Below are 17,105 nucleotides of genomic sequence, written 5' to 3'. Positions count from 1 at the left end.
GACTGAGCCACCCAGATGCCCCAAGACTTCATGAAAATTAAAACCTTCTTCAGTGAAGGAAACAATCAATAAAACTAAAAGGCAATTTATGGAATGGCAGAAGATATTTACAAATGACATATCTGATAAAGAGTTAGTATCTAAAATATATAAAGAACTTATAAAACTCAACACCCCAAAATGAATGATCCAATTAAAAATTGGCAGAAGATGGGGCGCCTGGGTGGCGCAGTCGGTTAAGCGTCCGACTTCAGCCAGGTCACGATCTCGCGGTCCGTGAGTTCGAGCCCCGCGTCAGGCTCTGGGCTGATGGCTCGGAGCCTGGAGCCTGTTTCCGATTCTGTGTCTCCCTCTCTCTCTGCCCCTCCCCCGTTCATGCTCTGTCTCTCTCTGTCCCAAAAATAAATAAAAAACGTTTAAAAAAAAAAATTTTTTTTTTTAAAAATTGGCAGAAGACATGAATAAACACTTTTCCAAAGAAGATAAACAGATGGCCAACAGACACAGGAAAAAGTGCTCAACAACACTTATCATCAGAAAAATGCAAATCGAAACTACAATGAGAACCTGGTTCTTCTGATGACTTCCTGATCTCTATCCTCTCTGAGTTTTCAGTTTTTATTGTCCCCAGTCCATCTACCTCTAAAACTATGTGTTCTAAATCCTCAACTCTCTAAGCTAACATTATAAAGGAAGTCATGTTTTATGTGTTAGAACTCTAGGTTCACAATCATTCTTATATACTCCATATCTGTTTTATGAAGGAAATTTCAGCACTGTTTGGAGGAGCTCCTCCAGTCTAAATCAGGTAGAGGTGGATCGGTCATCTATGTAGACACAAGTCTTAAGTGGGACAGTTAATTCTTGCAAAAGGATATTAACTCTTCCTTCTCATTTGACTTTTGCTTGATCTACAATAGGGGTCAGTTACTATGACCTACGGGCCAAATCTAACCTGTCACTTGTTTTTGTATGGCCTGTGAGCTAAGAATAATTTCTGAATTTTAAAATTACTGAAAAACAAAATAATAGTATTTCATGACACATTAAAATTATATGAAATTCAAGCTGTAATGTCCATAAATAAAGTTTTATTAGAACACAGTCATTCATTTTGTATTGTCTAAAGTTGTTCTTGCATCACAACAGTAAGGTTGAGTATCAACAGAGACTTAGTATAACCCACAAAGCCTAAAATATTTACTATCTGGCTCTTTATAAAAAAAAAGTTTGGGGCGCCTGGGTGGCGCAGTCGGTTGAGCGTCCGACTTCAGCCAGGTCACGATCTCGCGGTCCGTGAGTTCGAGCCCTGCGTCAGGCTCTGGGCTGATGGCTCGGAGCCTGGAGCCTGTTTCCGATTCTGTGTCTCCCTCTCTCTCTGACCCTCCCCCGTTCATGCTCTGTCTCTCTCTGTCCCAAAAATAAAATAAAAAACGTTGAAAAAAAAAAAAAGTTTGCTAATCCTAATCTACAACAATGAAAATGTTCAATCCAGGTTTATCATAGGAAATATATTCTTTAGATTCTTTCTACCCAATTCTTAAGTTTCAAGAAAGAACATGCATTGAAAAATTTCTAAAAATATATAGTCCTTATGTTCCTCAAAATTTTGTAAATTTTCTAAATCAAAACATTCTATATGGGGGAAATTTATTTAAAGATACTATGATTATCGCATCTTAACAGATGAGAAAAGAACAGTATTCATAAATGCTTGTATACTGAGAAAAAAAAGTAAGGATAACAGCATTGTACTGATCAGCAGATCTGAATCTCCTCATGTTTTAATTTTTTAATATACTAAATAAACTCTGGGGGCACCTGGGTAGCTCAGTCAGTTAAGCATCTGACTTTGGCTCAGGTCATGATCTCACAGTTTGTGAGTTTGAGCACCATGTCAGGCTCTCTGCTGTCAGCACGGAGCCCACTTCAGATCCTCTGTCCCCCTCTCTTTCTACCCCTCCCCCACTTGTTCTCTATCAAAATAAATTAAAAAAAATCTATATCTATATCTATATCTATATCTATATCTATACTAAACTCTGTCCCCTTTAGCAAGATAAAGCAGTTGAGCCCCAAAACTCCTATTCCTCTAAATGCCTATTTGCTAATTAATCCCTCACTTCTTTTTAAAAAAATTTGTTTTTGAGAGACAGAGATAAAGTGCGAGTGGAGGAGGGGCAGAGAGAGAGGGAGACACAGAATCCGAAGCAGGCTCCAGGCTCTGAGCTGTCAGCACAGAGCCCAATGCGGGGCTCGAACTCACAAACTGCAAGATCATGACCTGAGCTGAAGGTCACCTAGGCTGAGCCACCTAGGCACCCCTAATCCCACACTTCTTGGGAAAATGGCCCAGGGAAGAGGGAAATACCTATAGAAAACTGACTTGGAGTGGCCAGTTTCAGATGAAATTAGCATTCCACATGTACCCTATTCATGTTGTATATTCATGCCCACTGTTCTTATATACTCCATACAGGGACTTTAGCAGAGACCAGCATAGCAAAATCATGATTCAAGAAGAGCCCTGACTATCTCATCTGCTGACAATACTAGTCTTAATGAATGTCTAGAATGGAAGATTAGGAGAAACAAGAAGCTGGTTCCTCTATTTCCTTCAGCATCCATGATACCAACAAATGGAGTCATTTCCTTTTATAAGCATCTGGTATTGAGTCATCAATTCAATCAACCTATGTGGTTGGTTTAAGAAAGAAATACTCATTTCCACTATTACAGTGACTACTCTGGCTACCTAAGAGAAGTCATCCACAACAAACACTATCAGCTAGGTACACTTTTGAACTGCTTTGTTCTAGCCTCTCAAAGAAGCATTTTTAATAATGTTTTATAGCCATGACTTGCATTGAGAGATGTTCTAAGAAGTAATATATATTTTGTTTATTTTGGGGAGGTCACTGAAGATACTACCACACTGTATAATTATCCTTTAATGAGAACTCAGGCGAGAAATTTCTCTCAAATCTCATTACCAGGAAAAACTTCTGCTTATCCTTAACAATTGAACTGGTTTTTAAATGAATACTCTGAATCCCAAAATGATCACATTTCCACAATGCCTGACTACTAGGAATTCCAGAACCTAATCTGTATCTATATTTAACAAATGTACAAGGCCATGTAATATGAATTTCTATTCTAATCAAATGCTTCATCTTCTTACATTATCCTTATATTCCTATAGCCTTAATTTTTATATTTAGTTTTCTTTTAACACTATGGCATTATACAAATTATCTCAAATCCATTTTAGATTGAAGCAGGGTCTAAAAATGACAAAGTAACAGTCTCTTTCACTAATTTCACCCTTTACCTATTCCTTGGATGACTGTATACTCTAGCTTTCTTTCCTTTTTGCTCTATTCATTTCCATGGGCAATCTTACCTATTTCCATGATTTCAAATGCCAACAAAGTCCAAATCTATTACTTTAGTTGTTATCTTAAGACCCATCTTTGAATATAAAGGGTATTTCAGTTTATATTTAGTATGTTTTTAATTAAAATATAAAAATTGGAGTGATGCCAGCAAGAGGACAGAATAAAACATCCCTCATGTGTATTGCCTCCTCAAAAATAGTAATTACCATATATCCATGGACAAAAGTGCATTTGTGAGAGCTTTGTGATCCAGGTAGGAGACTGTGAAACCCTGGTGTAGTCCAAGACTAAGAAGAGCTATTTTGAGAAGGCAGGCTCACATCCTGGTGGTTAACTCACTCTGGTCCTGACCACAGACCCAGAAATAGTTCTGTACCCCTGAGATCTCAGCTACAGCCCATTTGGCCTTGGGTCTGTTACCAGCACTATACACCAAAGGACTCAGAAGGAGTCATGCCCACCTCTGTGTCAGGAAATAAGCATACATCCCCTGGTCCCAGCTGTGGACCCTGCAGTGGCCCATGAACCAGCTCTAGTCCCTATGGTCGCAGTCTGGGAGCCCCTGGAGGCAAGCCTGCCACACTCATTCAGATATAGATTCTGGAAGGGCCCCATTAACTGGGCTCGAGCCCATCCCAGCCACAGTCATCAAAGAGTTCTGCTGGCACAGGGATCCAGCAGGAAACACTCCTGTCTGTGCCCCTAAAGATCCTGATACTTGATGGGCCTTATGCTTGGTTCCAACCCCCTCACAGGTACAGTTTATCAGCAGTACTAAGGGTCTAGTTCCCAGTGGGAGACACTCCTGTCTGCACCCAAGGAGATCCTCAAGAGCCATATACTTAGTTCTAGGTCTCTCACAGCCAAAGGCCACCAGCAGACCTGCTAGCCCTGGAGCCCCCCAAATAGGTACTCCTATATATATCCCTAGAAATGCTAAAAGGGCCCTATACTTGGCTCCAGCCCCTCCTGCTACAGTCAGGGAGTGGTCCAGCTCACCCAGGGACCTGGTGGAAGACAAGCCCTTCTGTCCCTTCATAGCCAGGACTACAGACCTCAACCTTGATTGTGGAACCTGAAACCTCACTAAGGCTCAGTTCCAGTCCCTTCTGGCCACTAAAGTTTAGGGCCAGTCATGACTACCCACAGATCTATCCAGTGACTAGCCAGGAGGCCTCCCAGGGACCTAGTGGGAGTCATACCAGTCCACACACTTGGTAACAGAAAACAGAAATACCATATGATCCAGTAATTCCACTACAAAAAACAAAAATACTAATTCAAAATTATATATGAACCCCTATGTTTATAGCTGAATTATTTACAATAACCAGATATGCAAGCAACCCAAGTGTCCATCTACAGATGAATGGATACAGAAGTAATATATATGTATGTATGTATGTGTGTGTGTATGTGTGTGTGTGTGTGGACGTGCGTGCACTTGTATGTGTGTGTATATATATATATATATATATATATATATATATATATATTTATATATACATTCAATGGAAGAAATTCAGGCCTGGAGCCCCATGTTGAGCAGAGAGTTTAAAAATAAAAATTAAGGGGCGCCTGGGTGGCGCAGTCGGTTAAGCGTCCGACTTCAGCCAGGTCACGATCTCGCGGTCCGTGAGTTCGAGCCCCGTGTCAGGCTCTGGGCTGATGGCTCGGAGCCTGGAGCCTGTTTCCGATTCTGTGTCTCCCTCTCTCTCTGCCCCTCCCCCGTTCATGCTCTGTCTCTCTCTGTCCCAAAAATAAATTAAAAACGTTGAAAAAAAAAATTTTTAAAAATTAAAATTAAAAATCCCAACCCTTTAAAAAATTTTTTTAAATGTGGTATATATATGCAATGGAATTTTTTATTCAGTCATAATAAATAACTGCTGCCATTTATGACACCATGGAAGTACCTTGAGAGTATTATGCCGAGTGATTAAGAGAAAAACAAATATGATATGATCTTAATTATATGAAAAATCTAAAAAAAGCCAGATCATCGAAACAGAATAGAATGATGGCTGCCAGGGGCCAGGAGATGTTGCCCAAAGGATACAAACTTCCAGTTGTAAGGTAAATAAGTTCTGGGGATTTAATACACAGCATGGTAAATATATCAATACTGTATTATATCCTTAAAAATTGCTAAGAGAGTAAATCTTAAATGTTCTTGGTACAAAAAACCCCAGTAGTTATATGAGGTGACAGATGTGCTACCTACCTAGCCTTACTGTGGCAGACACTTTAAAATACATACATGTATCAAGCCATCATGTTTGTATACCTCAAACTTAAACAATGTTATATGTCAATTATATATCAATAAATCTGGAAGAAAAGTAAAAAAAAAACAACAAAATAAAGTATAAAAGAGGACATAAAATATAAAAAATGATGAAAATATTTATGAAATATTTCAATATTTATGAAAAAAATATTTATGAAAATATTTCAATTTTTTTAATTAAGTGAAATTAGGGTGCCTGGATGGCTCAGAGTATCTGACTTCAGCTTAGGTCATGATCTCATGATTCCTGAGTTCAAGCCCCGCGTCAGGGTCACCTGTCAGGGCAGAGCCTGCTTTGGATACTCTGTTCCCTCTCTTTGCCCCTCCCCCACTCATGCTCTGTCTCAAAAATAAACATTATAAAAATTAAGTGACACACTGTAGGTTAGCCAATTTGACAATAAATTATATTTTAAAAATAAAAATAAGTAAATAAATAAATAAATAACTAGCACTGGATTAAAAATCAAGGAAGGTTACATGAAGAAGTGGAATTGTGAAGGCCAAAATATTCCATCAATTTGAATATTTTAAACTTGGTCTTTGATGAAGAATTAGATTGATGGAGGGCAGGGGGAAGGGGAAAATAGGTGACCGGCGTTGAGGAAGGCACTTGGGATGAGTACTGGCTATTGTATATAAATGATGAATCATGGGAATCTACTCCCAAAGCCAAGAGCAATCTGTATATTCTGTATGTTAGCTAACTTGACAAAAAATTATATTTAAAAAAAATTGACCTTTGAAAAAAAATTAAGTGAAATTATAATGCTATATAATATATTCAAAGTCTTTCAATTTGTTTTATTATATTCACTAATTACATTTAGTACTCAAGACCAGGTTATTTTATACATAATAAGATAAACCCATACAAATATTGGGGTTTCTCCATCAGAATATAATACCCCACTACATTAGCTCTCTGAAAAAGATAAGTCTCATATCAAATCCCCTTCAAGGTGTGCAGGTGCCCTCTGTGCCTATTCAGCAGTTCCCCACTGAAGACTGGAGTGCTTAGCCTGCCACTGAAGACTGATCTGCAGCTCCCACTGCTCAGGCCACTGAATGGATAGGGACAACCACTGAGTGGTCTTAAGCTGCTCTTTTACAGAGGCAAACAAAATGGAAATAAGGTTGATGGAAAACAGTTTCTAAAAAAATAAAAATAAATAAAATCCCCTTCAAAAGTCAATACTCCAAATTTTTCATAAGCTAATTCCATAGCTAACTATTCCCCCAGATGTTTACCTATAACAATTCAGTTATAAAGACCATTAATTGAAGCACTCTGCTATAACAATTGCTACTGACAAATTGTTTCTACCTAAGGATTCGGTAGAGCTTTATAACGAATAGGTAGACCTCCAATGGTACCGAAAGAGTACAAAGCACTGGATTTACTTTAAAAACAAAACAAAAAACCTCTCAACGTACAAAGTTTCTGCATTTTTCAAGTAACGTCTTTGCTACACATATCCTATTAATAAATTATAGAATTGATAAGCTTAAATTAATATATGTACTTGTCTTTTTCACTAGTTTCTTGATAAACAGTAAATTGGTCCTGCATATAGTCTTCATGTTTATGAAAAACATCACATGTTGGCTTCCAGCTATAGAAAAAAAAATTGTAATTAGCATCTCAGAATGACAAATTGTAAGAGATAATAAAAGTGAATTTAACCATTTAAAGATAATGAATATCTTCCTGGAGAAAACAAGTTTATAACAAGAAAATATTCCCACCTCTCATCACCACCACTACCACCACTCAGACAATCATACATACACTCAAATATCAACATTGATCAATTTTTATGTAAAACCCATTGTGGAACCATGACTAAGGTAGAAGCAAATGTTACGTGGTTGGACTGTGTATTGCTATGGCATTTCTAGAATATACTCTGCAACACTCCAACATCAGGCTTTCCTTCTCCTATTTCTCATATCTTGGCTAAGAAATTCTTTTGGAATAAGGATTCAAAGAATTATAAGGGCTAAAGAGAGGCTTTTTCTCCCTTGAAACTTAGAAACTCAGATTGTTATACCCTCCTGAACTAGAAAGAAAGAAACTAGGCCAAAATGAATTATAAAATCAGATAGTAAGAATAATATGAATAGCTATCTTACACATTTTTTGTTTTAAGACTTGAAAAATGTTATCAATGTGACAAATCTAAAATTTGCATATACCATGACAGCTTCCATTCTAAGTGTTGTTCAACTATTTCCTCCAGCTCTTTTTTCTAATCTTTTAATATTTTTTCAGAGTCAAAAAGTTCACACTGGAAGCACAGAGAAGTATATAAGGAAATAGCTATCATCCATATTCTCAAATACAGAATAATATCTACTACTACTGTTTTAATAAACTATTTCCAGATTTTATAAGTACATAATTTAACATCTTTGAGATTATATTCATATATATGTGTATCCTCCTTTATCACCTTTTAAATTATACACATTTTCCTTGTCACTTAGAGTTCATTGTAAAGGTTTTAATAAATACATCATATTCCATAACTTTATCTAACCATTCCCATATTGTTGGCCATTTTTGCTTAATCTAAGTTTTTCCATGGTAAATAGAATTTTTACTTAAATATTTGTCTGAATTTCTAACAATTTCCTTAGAAAACATTCCCAAAAATGGAATTATAAGGTCAAAGGTTATACATACACATATTCTGAGTGTTTTAAAAATTCTGTAAGAAATACATGTTCACTGAAAAGATATTCTCTGTAAGCATGTACATATTGATGTACATATTCCCAGTTTATTTCTAATTATATATATATATACAATTACTAAGCTGGGTTCATACTATGAATGTTGTTTTATTGCTTCATTCAGTTTGCAATATACATCTTTTCGTGTCAATAGAAAGTTAACCTCTTTCCATGTCAATAAATATACATTCATAATTTTATTGGCTGCCTACTGTTCATATGCACATACCAAAATCCATTTAACCCATCACCTAATGTTGTACGCTAGAGTTGCTTCCAATGTTTTCCTATCATTAAAAAAGGTTGAAATAAAACACCTTGCTATACATCTTTGAGAGAATGCCTAATTATTTCCTTACGAAAAATTCTCAGAAATGGACACTTTTAATTAAAAGTCGTGTTTATTTATTTTTTAATTTTTTAAGCTTATTTATTTATTTTGAGAGAGTTGAGGAGGGACACAGACAGAGGGGGTGAGACTGAATCCCAATCAGGCTCTGCACGGTCAATGCAGAGCCTGATGCAGGGCTTAAACTCACAAATCAAGAGATCATGACCTGAGCCGAAGTTGGACACTTAACCCACTGAGCCACCCAGGTACAACAAAAGTCATGTTTATTTTTAAAGCTTTTTAAAAAAATACTGACATATCATCCAAAAGGTTTATACCAGCATACATTACTATAGTGTACAAGGTAAGTGATTTTCTTATTCCCTGGCCAACACAGGATATTATCTTTCTTTAAATTTCTGTAAAACTTAAAGGCAAAAAGAAGCATTTTATTATTGCTTGAATTTGGATGTCTTAGATTACTAGTAAGATTGGGCATTTATTCACATGTTTCTTAAACATACATTTCTTCATGTTGGTATTTACCTATTCCTATTTATTTTCTTTGCCCATTTTTCTAACAGGGCTTTTGCTTATTAGTTTCCACAAGTACTTTACATTTTTAAAAATAACCATTACTTGACACTTTCCCAACCTTATTCTTTTGCCTTTTATACCATTTGGGGGCATTTTTCATTTTAATTTGTGTGTAGTCACATTTATCCATTGTCTCCTCTGTAGTTTCTACTTTTGGTGACACACTTAGAAAGGTCTTCTACTCTCAAAGATTCTACAGTCACTTACATTTCTTCTAGTACTTTCATGAATTCATAGTCCACATTTCGATCTCTTAACCAGTATGGTGAAATCATGAATTAGAGGTATATCTTGATATTAAGATCTCTACTAACTGTCCTTGGAACCCAGCGAGAGATTAAGCTTGTCTGTAGTACAGTACATCTTGTACTGGTTCTACAACTGGTTCTTAGAACAGCAGATTCTAACAGGAAACTACTTTTCCAGCACCCACTGCATCTAGTTGAAGGAAACCACTGGTAAAACTTCCTACAATAAAACTTAAATCAAAATAGAAGAAAAAGTTCAATAATATATGGTTTTTTGTTGTTGATCAGATTGCCAAAAAATTTAAACAAAAACTTAAGCATAATTTCGGTGTTGGCAAGGGTATGAGGAAGCAAGAACTCTCATACACTGTTGGTGGAAGTATGAATTCATATAATCTTTTTGGAGAGCAGTTCAGCATTATCTATTAAATAGTTAAATGTGCATACTCTTTGATCTAACAACTGCATGTCTAGAAGCTCATTCTATAGCAACAGGTCCATTAATATGGAAGGATACCAGTACATGTTGCTCATATTAGGGAAAAACTGGAAACCTAAATGTCTATTAATAGGGGAATGGTTAAATGATATAAAATACATTAATACTATAAAATCCTATGGAGCTGTTAAAGAATTAAATCTATACATAATCATTACATGTATAGCACAATTTACATAACATACTGTTAAATTTAAAAACATAAGTACAGTATGATCCCATATTATAAAAAGAAAAAGTAGACATACATATATATATGTAATAATGATATTGAATTTTTATTGAAAAATGCCTGAAAAGATTCTCAGAACGATTAAAAATGATTTCCTTTAAGGAAGAGGACAGGGTTGAGGTGGGAACTGCAGACAGAATAACTTTTTATTCCACACATTTGTATACTTTTTGAATTTCTATACTAGGTATGTGCTACTTTTATAAAGGGCAAAAATAAAAAAGATTTATTAAAATTCTGAATAACGGGTGGCTCAGTTGATTAAGCACCTGACTCCTTATTTCAGCCAGGTCATGATCTCATGATCATGGAATCAAGCCCCACATTGGGCTCTGCATTGGGTGTGGAGCCTGCTTACAATTCTCTCTGTCCTTCTCCCTCTGCCCCTCCCCTGCCCTCAAAAGAAATAATAAAATAAAATATTTAAAAATTTTTTGAATAACAATATATTTTTAACGTTTATTTATTTTTGAGACAGAGAGAGACAGAGCATGAACGGGGAGGGGCAGAGAGAGAGGGAGACACAGAACCGGAAGCAGGCTCCAGGCTCTGAGCCATCAGCCCAGAGCCCGATGCGGGGCTCGAACTCACACACCGCAAGATCGTGACCTGAGCTGAAGTCGGCGCTTAACCGACTGAGCCACCCAGGCGCCCCAACAATATATTTTTAAACAAATAGGATTCTGAAATATAGTAGTTAATACAAAGACAATGGTCTATATTAAGTACAGAAAATTGACACATTTTATTTATTTATAAAAAATTTTTTAATGTTTATTTATTATTGAGAGACAGAGAGAGACACAGCATAAGCATGGGAGGGACAGAGAGAGGAGGAAACACTGAATCTGAAGCAGGCTCCAGGCTCTGAGCCGTCAGCAGAGAGCCCAACACGGGGCCTGAATTCATGAACTGCGAGATCATAACTTGAGCTGAAGTCGGATGCTTAACCGACTGAGCCACCCAGACACCCTGACACATTTTATTTTTGTAATATATAATAAAGTTCTATTAGTAAGCCTTTGCTTCAAAATGTTTATGTCTTATAGTAAATTTAACCATTAGGATCCAGAACCTGAAGCCATGTTGAAAGAATTCTTAACATAGTAAGTACTTTCACTTTGAAAATCAACTTATTTTAGGCTAGATTCTCCTACATAAAAATAAATCTTAAAAATTCAAATACGGAAATTGTTTCAACTTTATCCAATAGGAATTTTATATACTGAGCCTATATTATTCAAAATTCTGCAAACTATTTGGATCTGAATTAGATCTTACAGTGCTTCTATTTTTCTTTTGATCCTCCTATGAGCCCTTTTTACAGAAGCATGTAGCAAAGCAATTTAAGACCTGATTCATTATTTTGCTAATACAAAATACTACTTTAAAGCAACAGTGTCTCCAAGTATAAAAACTATAAATTATAAATAACAGAAACCTTAAATAAAGAATCCAGTGACAATTACTGAAAGTTCATTTCTTTCAAATACTCACTTACTACAGTTGTCTTTGATCTCCTCACTATGTTTACAGTAATGACCAATTTCCTCATCTGTCGTATTTATAGTTTCATGTATCTTACAAATAGCTGCCTTGTTTTCTTTAATATCTTCAAAGCATTCTGAAAAGGAGAAATGTTTATTTTCTTAAGGTAGAAGTCATAAATTCAAAATTAACAAACACAGAGGAAAAAGGGGTATGGCAACTTAGCTAAAAGAAGAGGAGTTAGAGAATGGAGAAGAGAGGTTTGAGATGGGAAGGGCCCTATACTAAAAAGCACAGAACCAGAACCAGGCTTGCTCATAGATCCAGAAGCAAAGGATTTGTGTTTGGACTGAAGAGAAGTACACTTGAAACTAATATGACACTGTATGTTAACTAACTGGAATTTAAATAAAAACTTTAAATTAAAAAAAAAGACCCTGTTCCTCATCTTTAACATAAGAAGGCTAGATCAAGTGATATCTAGAATCAGTGGCATCTTATGATTGTATGAGTTCATGTAAACATTTAGTCATATGTGATACTAACTTGTTTCGGTTTTGACAAATGTAAAATTTCCCTTCACTGATTCCGTGTCAATTAATTATTAAATACACCTTCAACTCACTTCTTTGTTACTAGTGAAAAAATACAAGATAAAAATAGAATTTCTTAAACATTAAAATAAATTATTAGCACTCATACTCCGTATTCTTTTTTGTCACAGAAAGGTAACCAAATTCTACCTTTTCAGAAATCAAGAAATTAATGGTTCTATTTTATAATAGCTTTTATGTTGGATCTTAAAATACTGTATGTATGTAATTTGCTTTGCCATTTCACTCATAATATCATTTTTCAGAATTATTCCTGAAAATGTGGCATGCATCAATCCTGACCCCTGACTTCTGGTCATGTATAAAAAGATTTTTAAAAATTCACTTAAAGGATCCAAAATATATAAAGAACTTAGAACACTCAATACCCAAAAAACAAATAATCCAGTTAAAAAATGGACAGAAGACATGAAGAGACATTTTTCCAAAGAAGACATACAGATGGCTAACAGACACATGAAAAGATGCTCAACATCACTCATCATCAGGGAAATACAAATCAAAACTACAATGAGCTATCACCTCACACCTGTCAGAATGGCTGAAATTAACAACACAGGAAACAACAGATGTTGGCAAAGAGGTGGAAAAAGGGGAACCTTTCTGCACTGTTGGTGGGAATGCAAACTGGTACAGCCACTCTGGAAAACAGTATGGAGGTTCCTTAAAAAGTTAAAAATGGAACTACCCTACAATCCAGCAATTGCACTACTAGGTATTTACCCAAAGGATTCAAAAATATTGATTCAAAGGGGCTCATGCACATCGATGTTTACAGTAGCACTATCAACAATAGTCAAATTCTGGAAAGACCCCAAATGTCCAACAACTGATGAATGGATAAAGAATATGTGGCATATATATATATAACGGAATATTCAGCCACAAAAAAGAATGAAATCTTGCCATTTGCAATGACATGGATGGAGCTAGACAGTATTATGCTGAACAAAATAAGTGAGTTAGAGAAAGACAAATACCATGGGATTTCACTCATATGTGGAATTTAAGACACAAAACGAACACAGGGAAAATAGAGCAGGGGGAAAAACCGTGAGACGGATTCTTAACTATAGAGAATAAACTGAGGGTGGCTGGAGGGGAGGAGGCAGGGGGTGGGTTAAATGAGCGATGGGTATTAAGGACTGCACTTGTGATGAGCACTGGGTGTTGTACCTAAGTGATGAATCACTAAATCCTACACCTAAAACTAATACTACACTGTATGTTAACTAACTGGAATTTAAATAAAAACCTGAGGGGTACCTGAGTGGCTCAGTAGGTTATGCGTCCAACTCTGGACTTCTGCTCAGCTCACGAGCCCAGGGTGGGGAGGAAGCCTGGCATCAGGCTCCCCATGCTTAAAATTCTCTCTCTCCCTCTGCTGCTCTCCCCCACTTGCACTCACACTCTTTCTCTCAAATAAAATAGATTAAAAATAAATACAAACTTGAAACTACAAAAAAGAACATAAATTTAAAAATAAAACCAAAAATTTTTCAATAAAATGTTTGAAGTAGCTGGTGTTGTCTGAGAAAAATAACATATTTTTAACTGCACTGAATTAAGGGGTTATTTCTTAATTTTTATTTTTGAGAAAGAGTGTTGAGTGGGGGAGGGGCAGAGAGAGAGGGAGACAGAATTCTCCAGGCTCTGAGCTGTCAGCACAGAGGCCCAAGCAGGGCTCAAACTCATGAAGTGCAAGATCATGACCTGGGCCAAAGGGGTTACTTCTGCTTAAAGCAAAATTCTTCAACACAGAATAATTAAATGCTGAATACAGAAATTTATTATTGAGAATCTGTAGTTCAGGCAAATAGCATTAGTCACTAGATAGAACTGGCACAAAAGTTATAATGCCAACTGTAAGTTGGCAACTGCATTATTATCTTATATGCCATAAAAAATTTAAAAACTAAAATACCTTTATCATGCCAAATGACTTACTGTTAATCCGTTGAATCATATCTTCTTTAGTACTTACATCTTGCTCATACTGGAAAACTAAAATAAATAATTTTGTGACTTCACTTCGTTGTTAAAATGTTAAATAATAATACAAATAGTTACCCATTTCTTTATTTTCATTTTATACCTACCAAATTCTAGCAAAAGCCTGTCCAAACTGACAAATAGGCTGTCATTCATCTTGGATGCTACACTAAAAAACACAAAAATATTTATAAGAAGGATTTTCTGAAGTCATATGCAAAACAGCATATATTCATTCGGTAGCAAACTTTCTAATCAGACATTATTACAGAAAAATATGGGGTGGGGGGCAAGCACTGGGAAGGGGAGGAACACCTTCAGTCCAGTACTGGGCACTTAATACTTGCTGAATGTCGCTGCACGACTGAAATACCTGGCGGGCGGGGAGAGCCTTCATAATTGTTTGTATGTGGTATTGCAATAAGTCATTGAATCTTCTGGAGTCCACAGACACCAAGACTTCCCAAAACGATACGCCCTTGAAAATAACTAGTATCCTAAACAAAGTCCTTTACCAACAGCAAGGTAAAACCCAGGAAGAGTGCAATTTTACATTTAGGAATTTACCACCAGGACTCCAAAAAGCGGAGGTTTTCACAGGACTGCCAATTCGCATTACAAAATACGCCTGAGGCGGGGCGTCGCTTCACTCCTAACTCGCAGATTCAAGGAGCCACTCTTCCCGCGCGTTTTGAAGCGGCAGGTTGGCTCGGGACCAACACCCTCACAGCCATCGAGCCTCCCCTCACCCGGGGCCGCCCCCAACCCCCCAACCCACGCGCCATCAAACCCCCACGCGACCTCTGGTCGAACTCTGGGGACAGGGCCCGCCAGCCCCCCAAATCCCTCAGAGCCGCTCGCCCAGGGAATAACTGCCACATACAGACAGTTCCCTTTCCCGCCCACCTCACGGTTCCCTCCGGGACCCGAACATCCACGCCCTTCCTTCTCCGGGTCCCACACTTTATTCTGGGTCCGGAGCGCGGGGTACTCGACGCGTACCCGGACACTGAAAAGCCGACGGCAGTCCCGCCTCAGCCCCACCCAGCCCCGCGAGACCCCGCGAAGCCGAGAACGGGAGCCGCAGATCGCGCTGAAGAGCGAGATTAAACTCCCCGCGAGACCGGTGCTGCGGCCATCACCCCTTCCCTTGGGGCGAGGAGAGAACCCAACACCCTAAAACCCCAGGAGTGGTGCTGGAGTTACAGAGAAGCCCTGAAACAACAGGGAACACGTCATGAAGACTATTCATTCCTCTTGTAACCTAGCAGTTTAAAAAAGTATTTTGCAGAACAGCAGGAACATCGATATTATCGTAACGTGAAAGTAAAAAACGCTAGAATCTATCATCAAAAAATATTTTTGCATTCAGCATTTTCAAAACTTCTTTAAAAGCAAGTATAAGAGTTCAAATGCATTTTCATTCAACAAACATTTTGAGTGACTCATTTGTTTAGTTTCAAATAAAATGAACATTAACGTTTTTTGTCCAAATGCTGTCTTTAGGTAATTTATGCTCTTAGACTTTGTCAACATATCCAAAGTGAAAAAAAGAGTGGAGTAAAACTAATTTAAGCTAATAAGCCCCCAAACTGCTTTAATTATTGGTATATTTCTGGTAAAGATATTTTTAATACCCAATGTTCTAAATAATTGTCTCAATTTACCAAAGCCTAAATTCACAGATTATTAAAATGAAAGAGAAATTTTCAGAGCTTTTTTTCGCTTAAGTGCCTCAGATTATATGCACATAACTGATTTTATTATACTGTGATGTAATGTTACTCATTAGTATTAATGATAGTAACCCATCAAAACTAATGTAAGTCTGATGATGTAAGAGATTTAGCAGCTTTATTCTTATACTTGCTTATGATATGTTTATTTGCTACCTTTTTAGGAAGGCATAAGAGCATAAATAGGCTACAGTTATTTAGTCTTGCTTGCTATGATGGTCAAGAAAATTTGATAGGTCAGAAAAGTTGATTGAATTCAACTTAACAGTAGATTTTCTTATAAAAATTTGTGGAAACCTAGAAACACCACCTTACTGACACCTGAAAATCAATTTATTTGCATTTAAATTCACATCTATATATATCCTAATTACTCTCACAAAAATACAACTGAGTTCTACTAAAATCACTACCACAGATCCCATTCCAAAAAATCCCTTCTGGACAGCAATTAAGATGAAGAAGTTCCAGTTACTGGAGACTTTTAAATAACAAATTTTATTCTTCCTTCTATATCCCCCCAATGAAATACTGAGCACCATTTGAAAAATTACAGACAGTTGACTCAGGTAAACATTTATCCTAACAAATCATTTTCTGGGAAAGTACTCCTGTAAAAATCTCTCCCCACCTATTATTAGTGTCTTCCCCTTTGCTCCAAAGATGCAAATCAGAATCTGAGGAAATTCTGTATTTAACCTTGGTCCCCATTCTAATTGTATTGTATTCCTTTCCTTCCTTTTACTGCTAAATCTATCCAATAGAAAGCATGTCTCCTATTTACTATTGCTTTCCACTCCTTTCCCTATTGAGTTTTTAAACTCAACAGCTATCCCCATCACATTTAACTGCTTCTCAGATAATCAATAAAATGTTTTTATTCCAAATCTAATGGTCTTTTCTCAGTCTTTCCCCTCCACCTATTTTTTGAACTGTTT

The 17,105-nt window shown here is 36.7% G+C and overlaps 1 protein-coding gene across 7 annotated transcripts in view; it reads right to left on the bottom strand.

Moving 5' to 3' along the window:
- Positions 1–15,464, bottom strand: part of CB3H14orf39 (chromosome B3 C14orf39 homolog) — a 52,921-nt gene extending 37,457 nt beyond the window's left edge. For 5 of the 7 annotated variants that reach the window (XM_049611512.1, XM_049611514.1, XM_049611513.1 and 2 more), the window contains exons 1-5: positions 15,338–15,464; positions 14,539–14,600; positions 14,387–14,464; positions 11,835–11,961; positions 7,218–7,307 (exon numbers count right to left, since the gene is read on the bottom strand). In XM_049611512.1, coding sequence (XP_049467469.1) covers positions 7,218–7,307; positions 11,835–11,961; positions 14,387–14,464; positions 14,539–14,587 — 344 coding nt within the window. In that variant the 5' untranslated portion in view covers positions 14,588–14,600; positions 15,338–15,464. The remainder of the gene's footprint in view (positions 1–7,217; positions 7,308–11,834; positions 11,962–14,386; positions 14,465–14,538; positions 14,601–15,337) is intronic. The other 2 variants (XM_049611515.1, XM_049611516.1) reach the window with 1 other exon arrangement.
- Between the last annotated feature and the right edge of the window lie 1,641 nt (positions 15,465–17,105).

Source organism: Panthera uncia (assembly GCF_023721935.1).
Source record: "Panthera uncia isolate 11264 chromosome B3 unlocalized genomic scaffold, Puncia_PCG_1.0 HiC_scaffold_1, whole genome shotgun sequence".
Taxonomy (NCBI): domain Eukaryota; kingdom Metazoa; phylum Chordata; class Mammalia; order Carnivora; family Felidae; genus Panthera; species Panthera uncia.
Note: the sequence above shows the minus strand (reverse complement) of the source record. Positions and strands in the feature narration are given on the sequence as shown.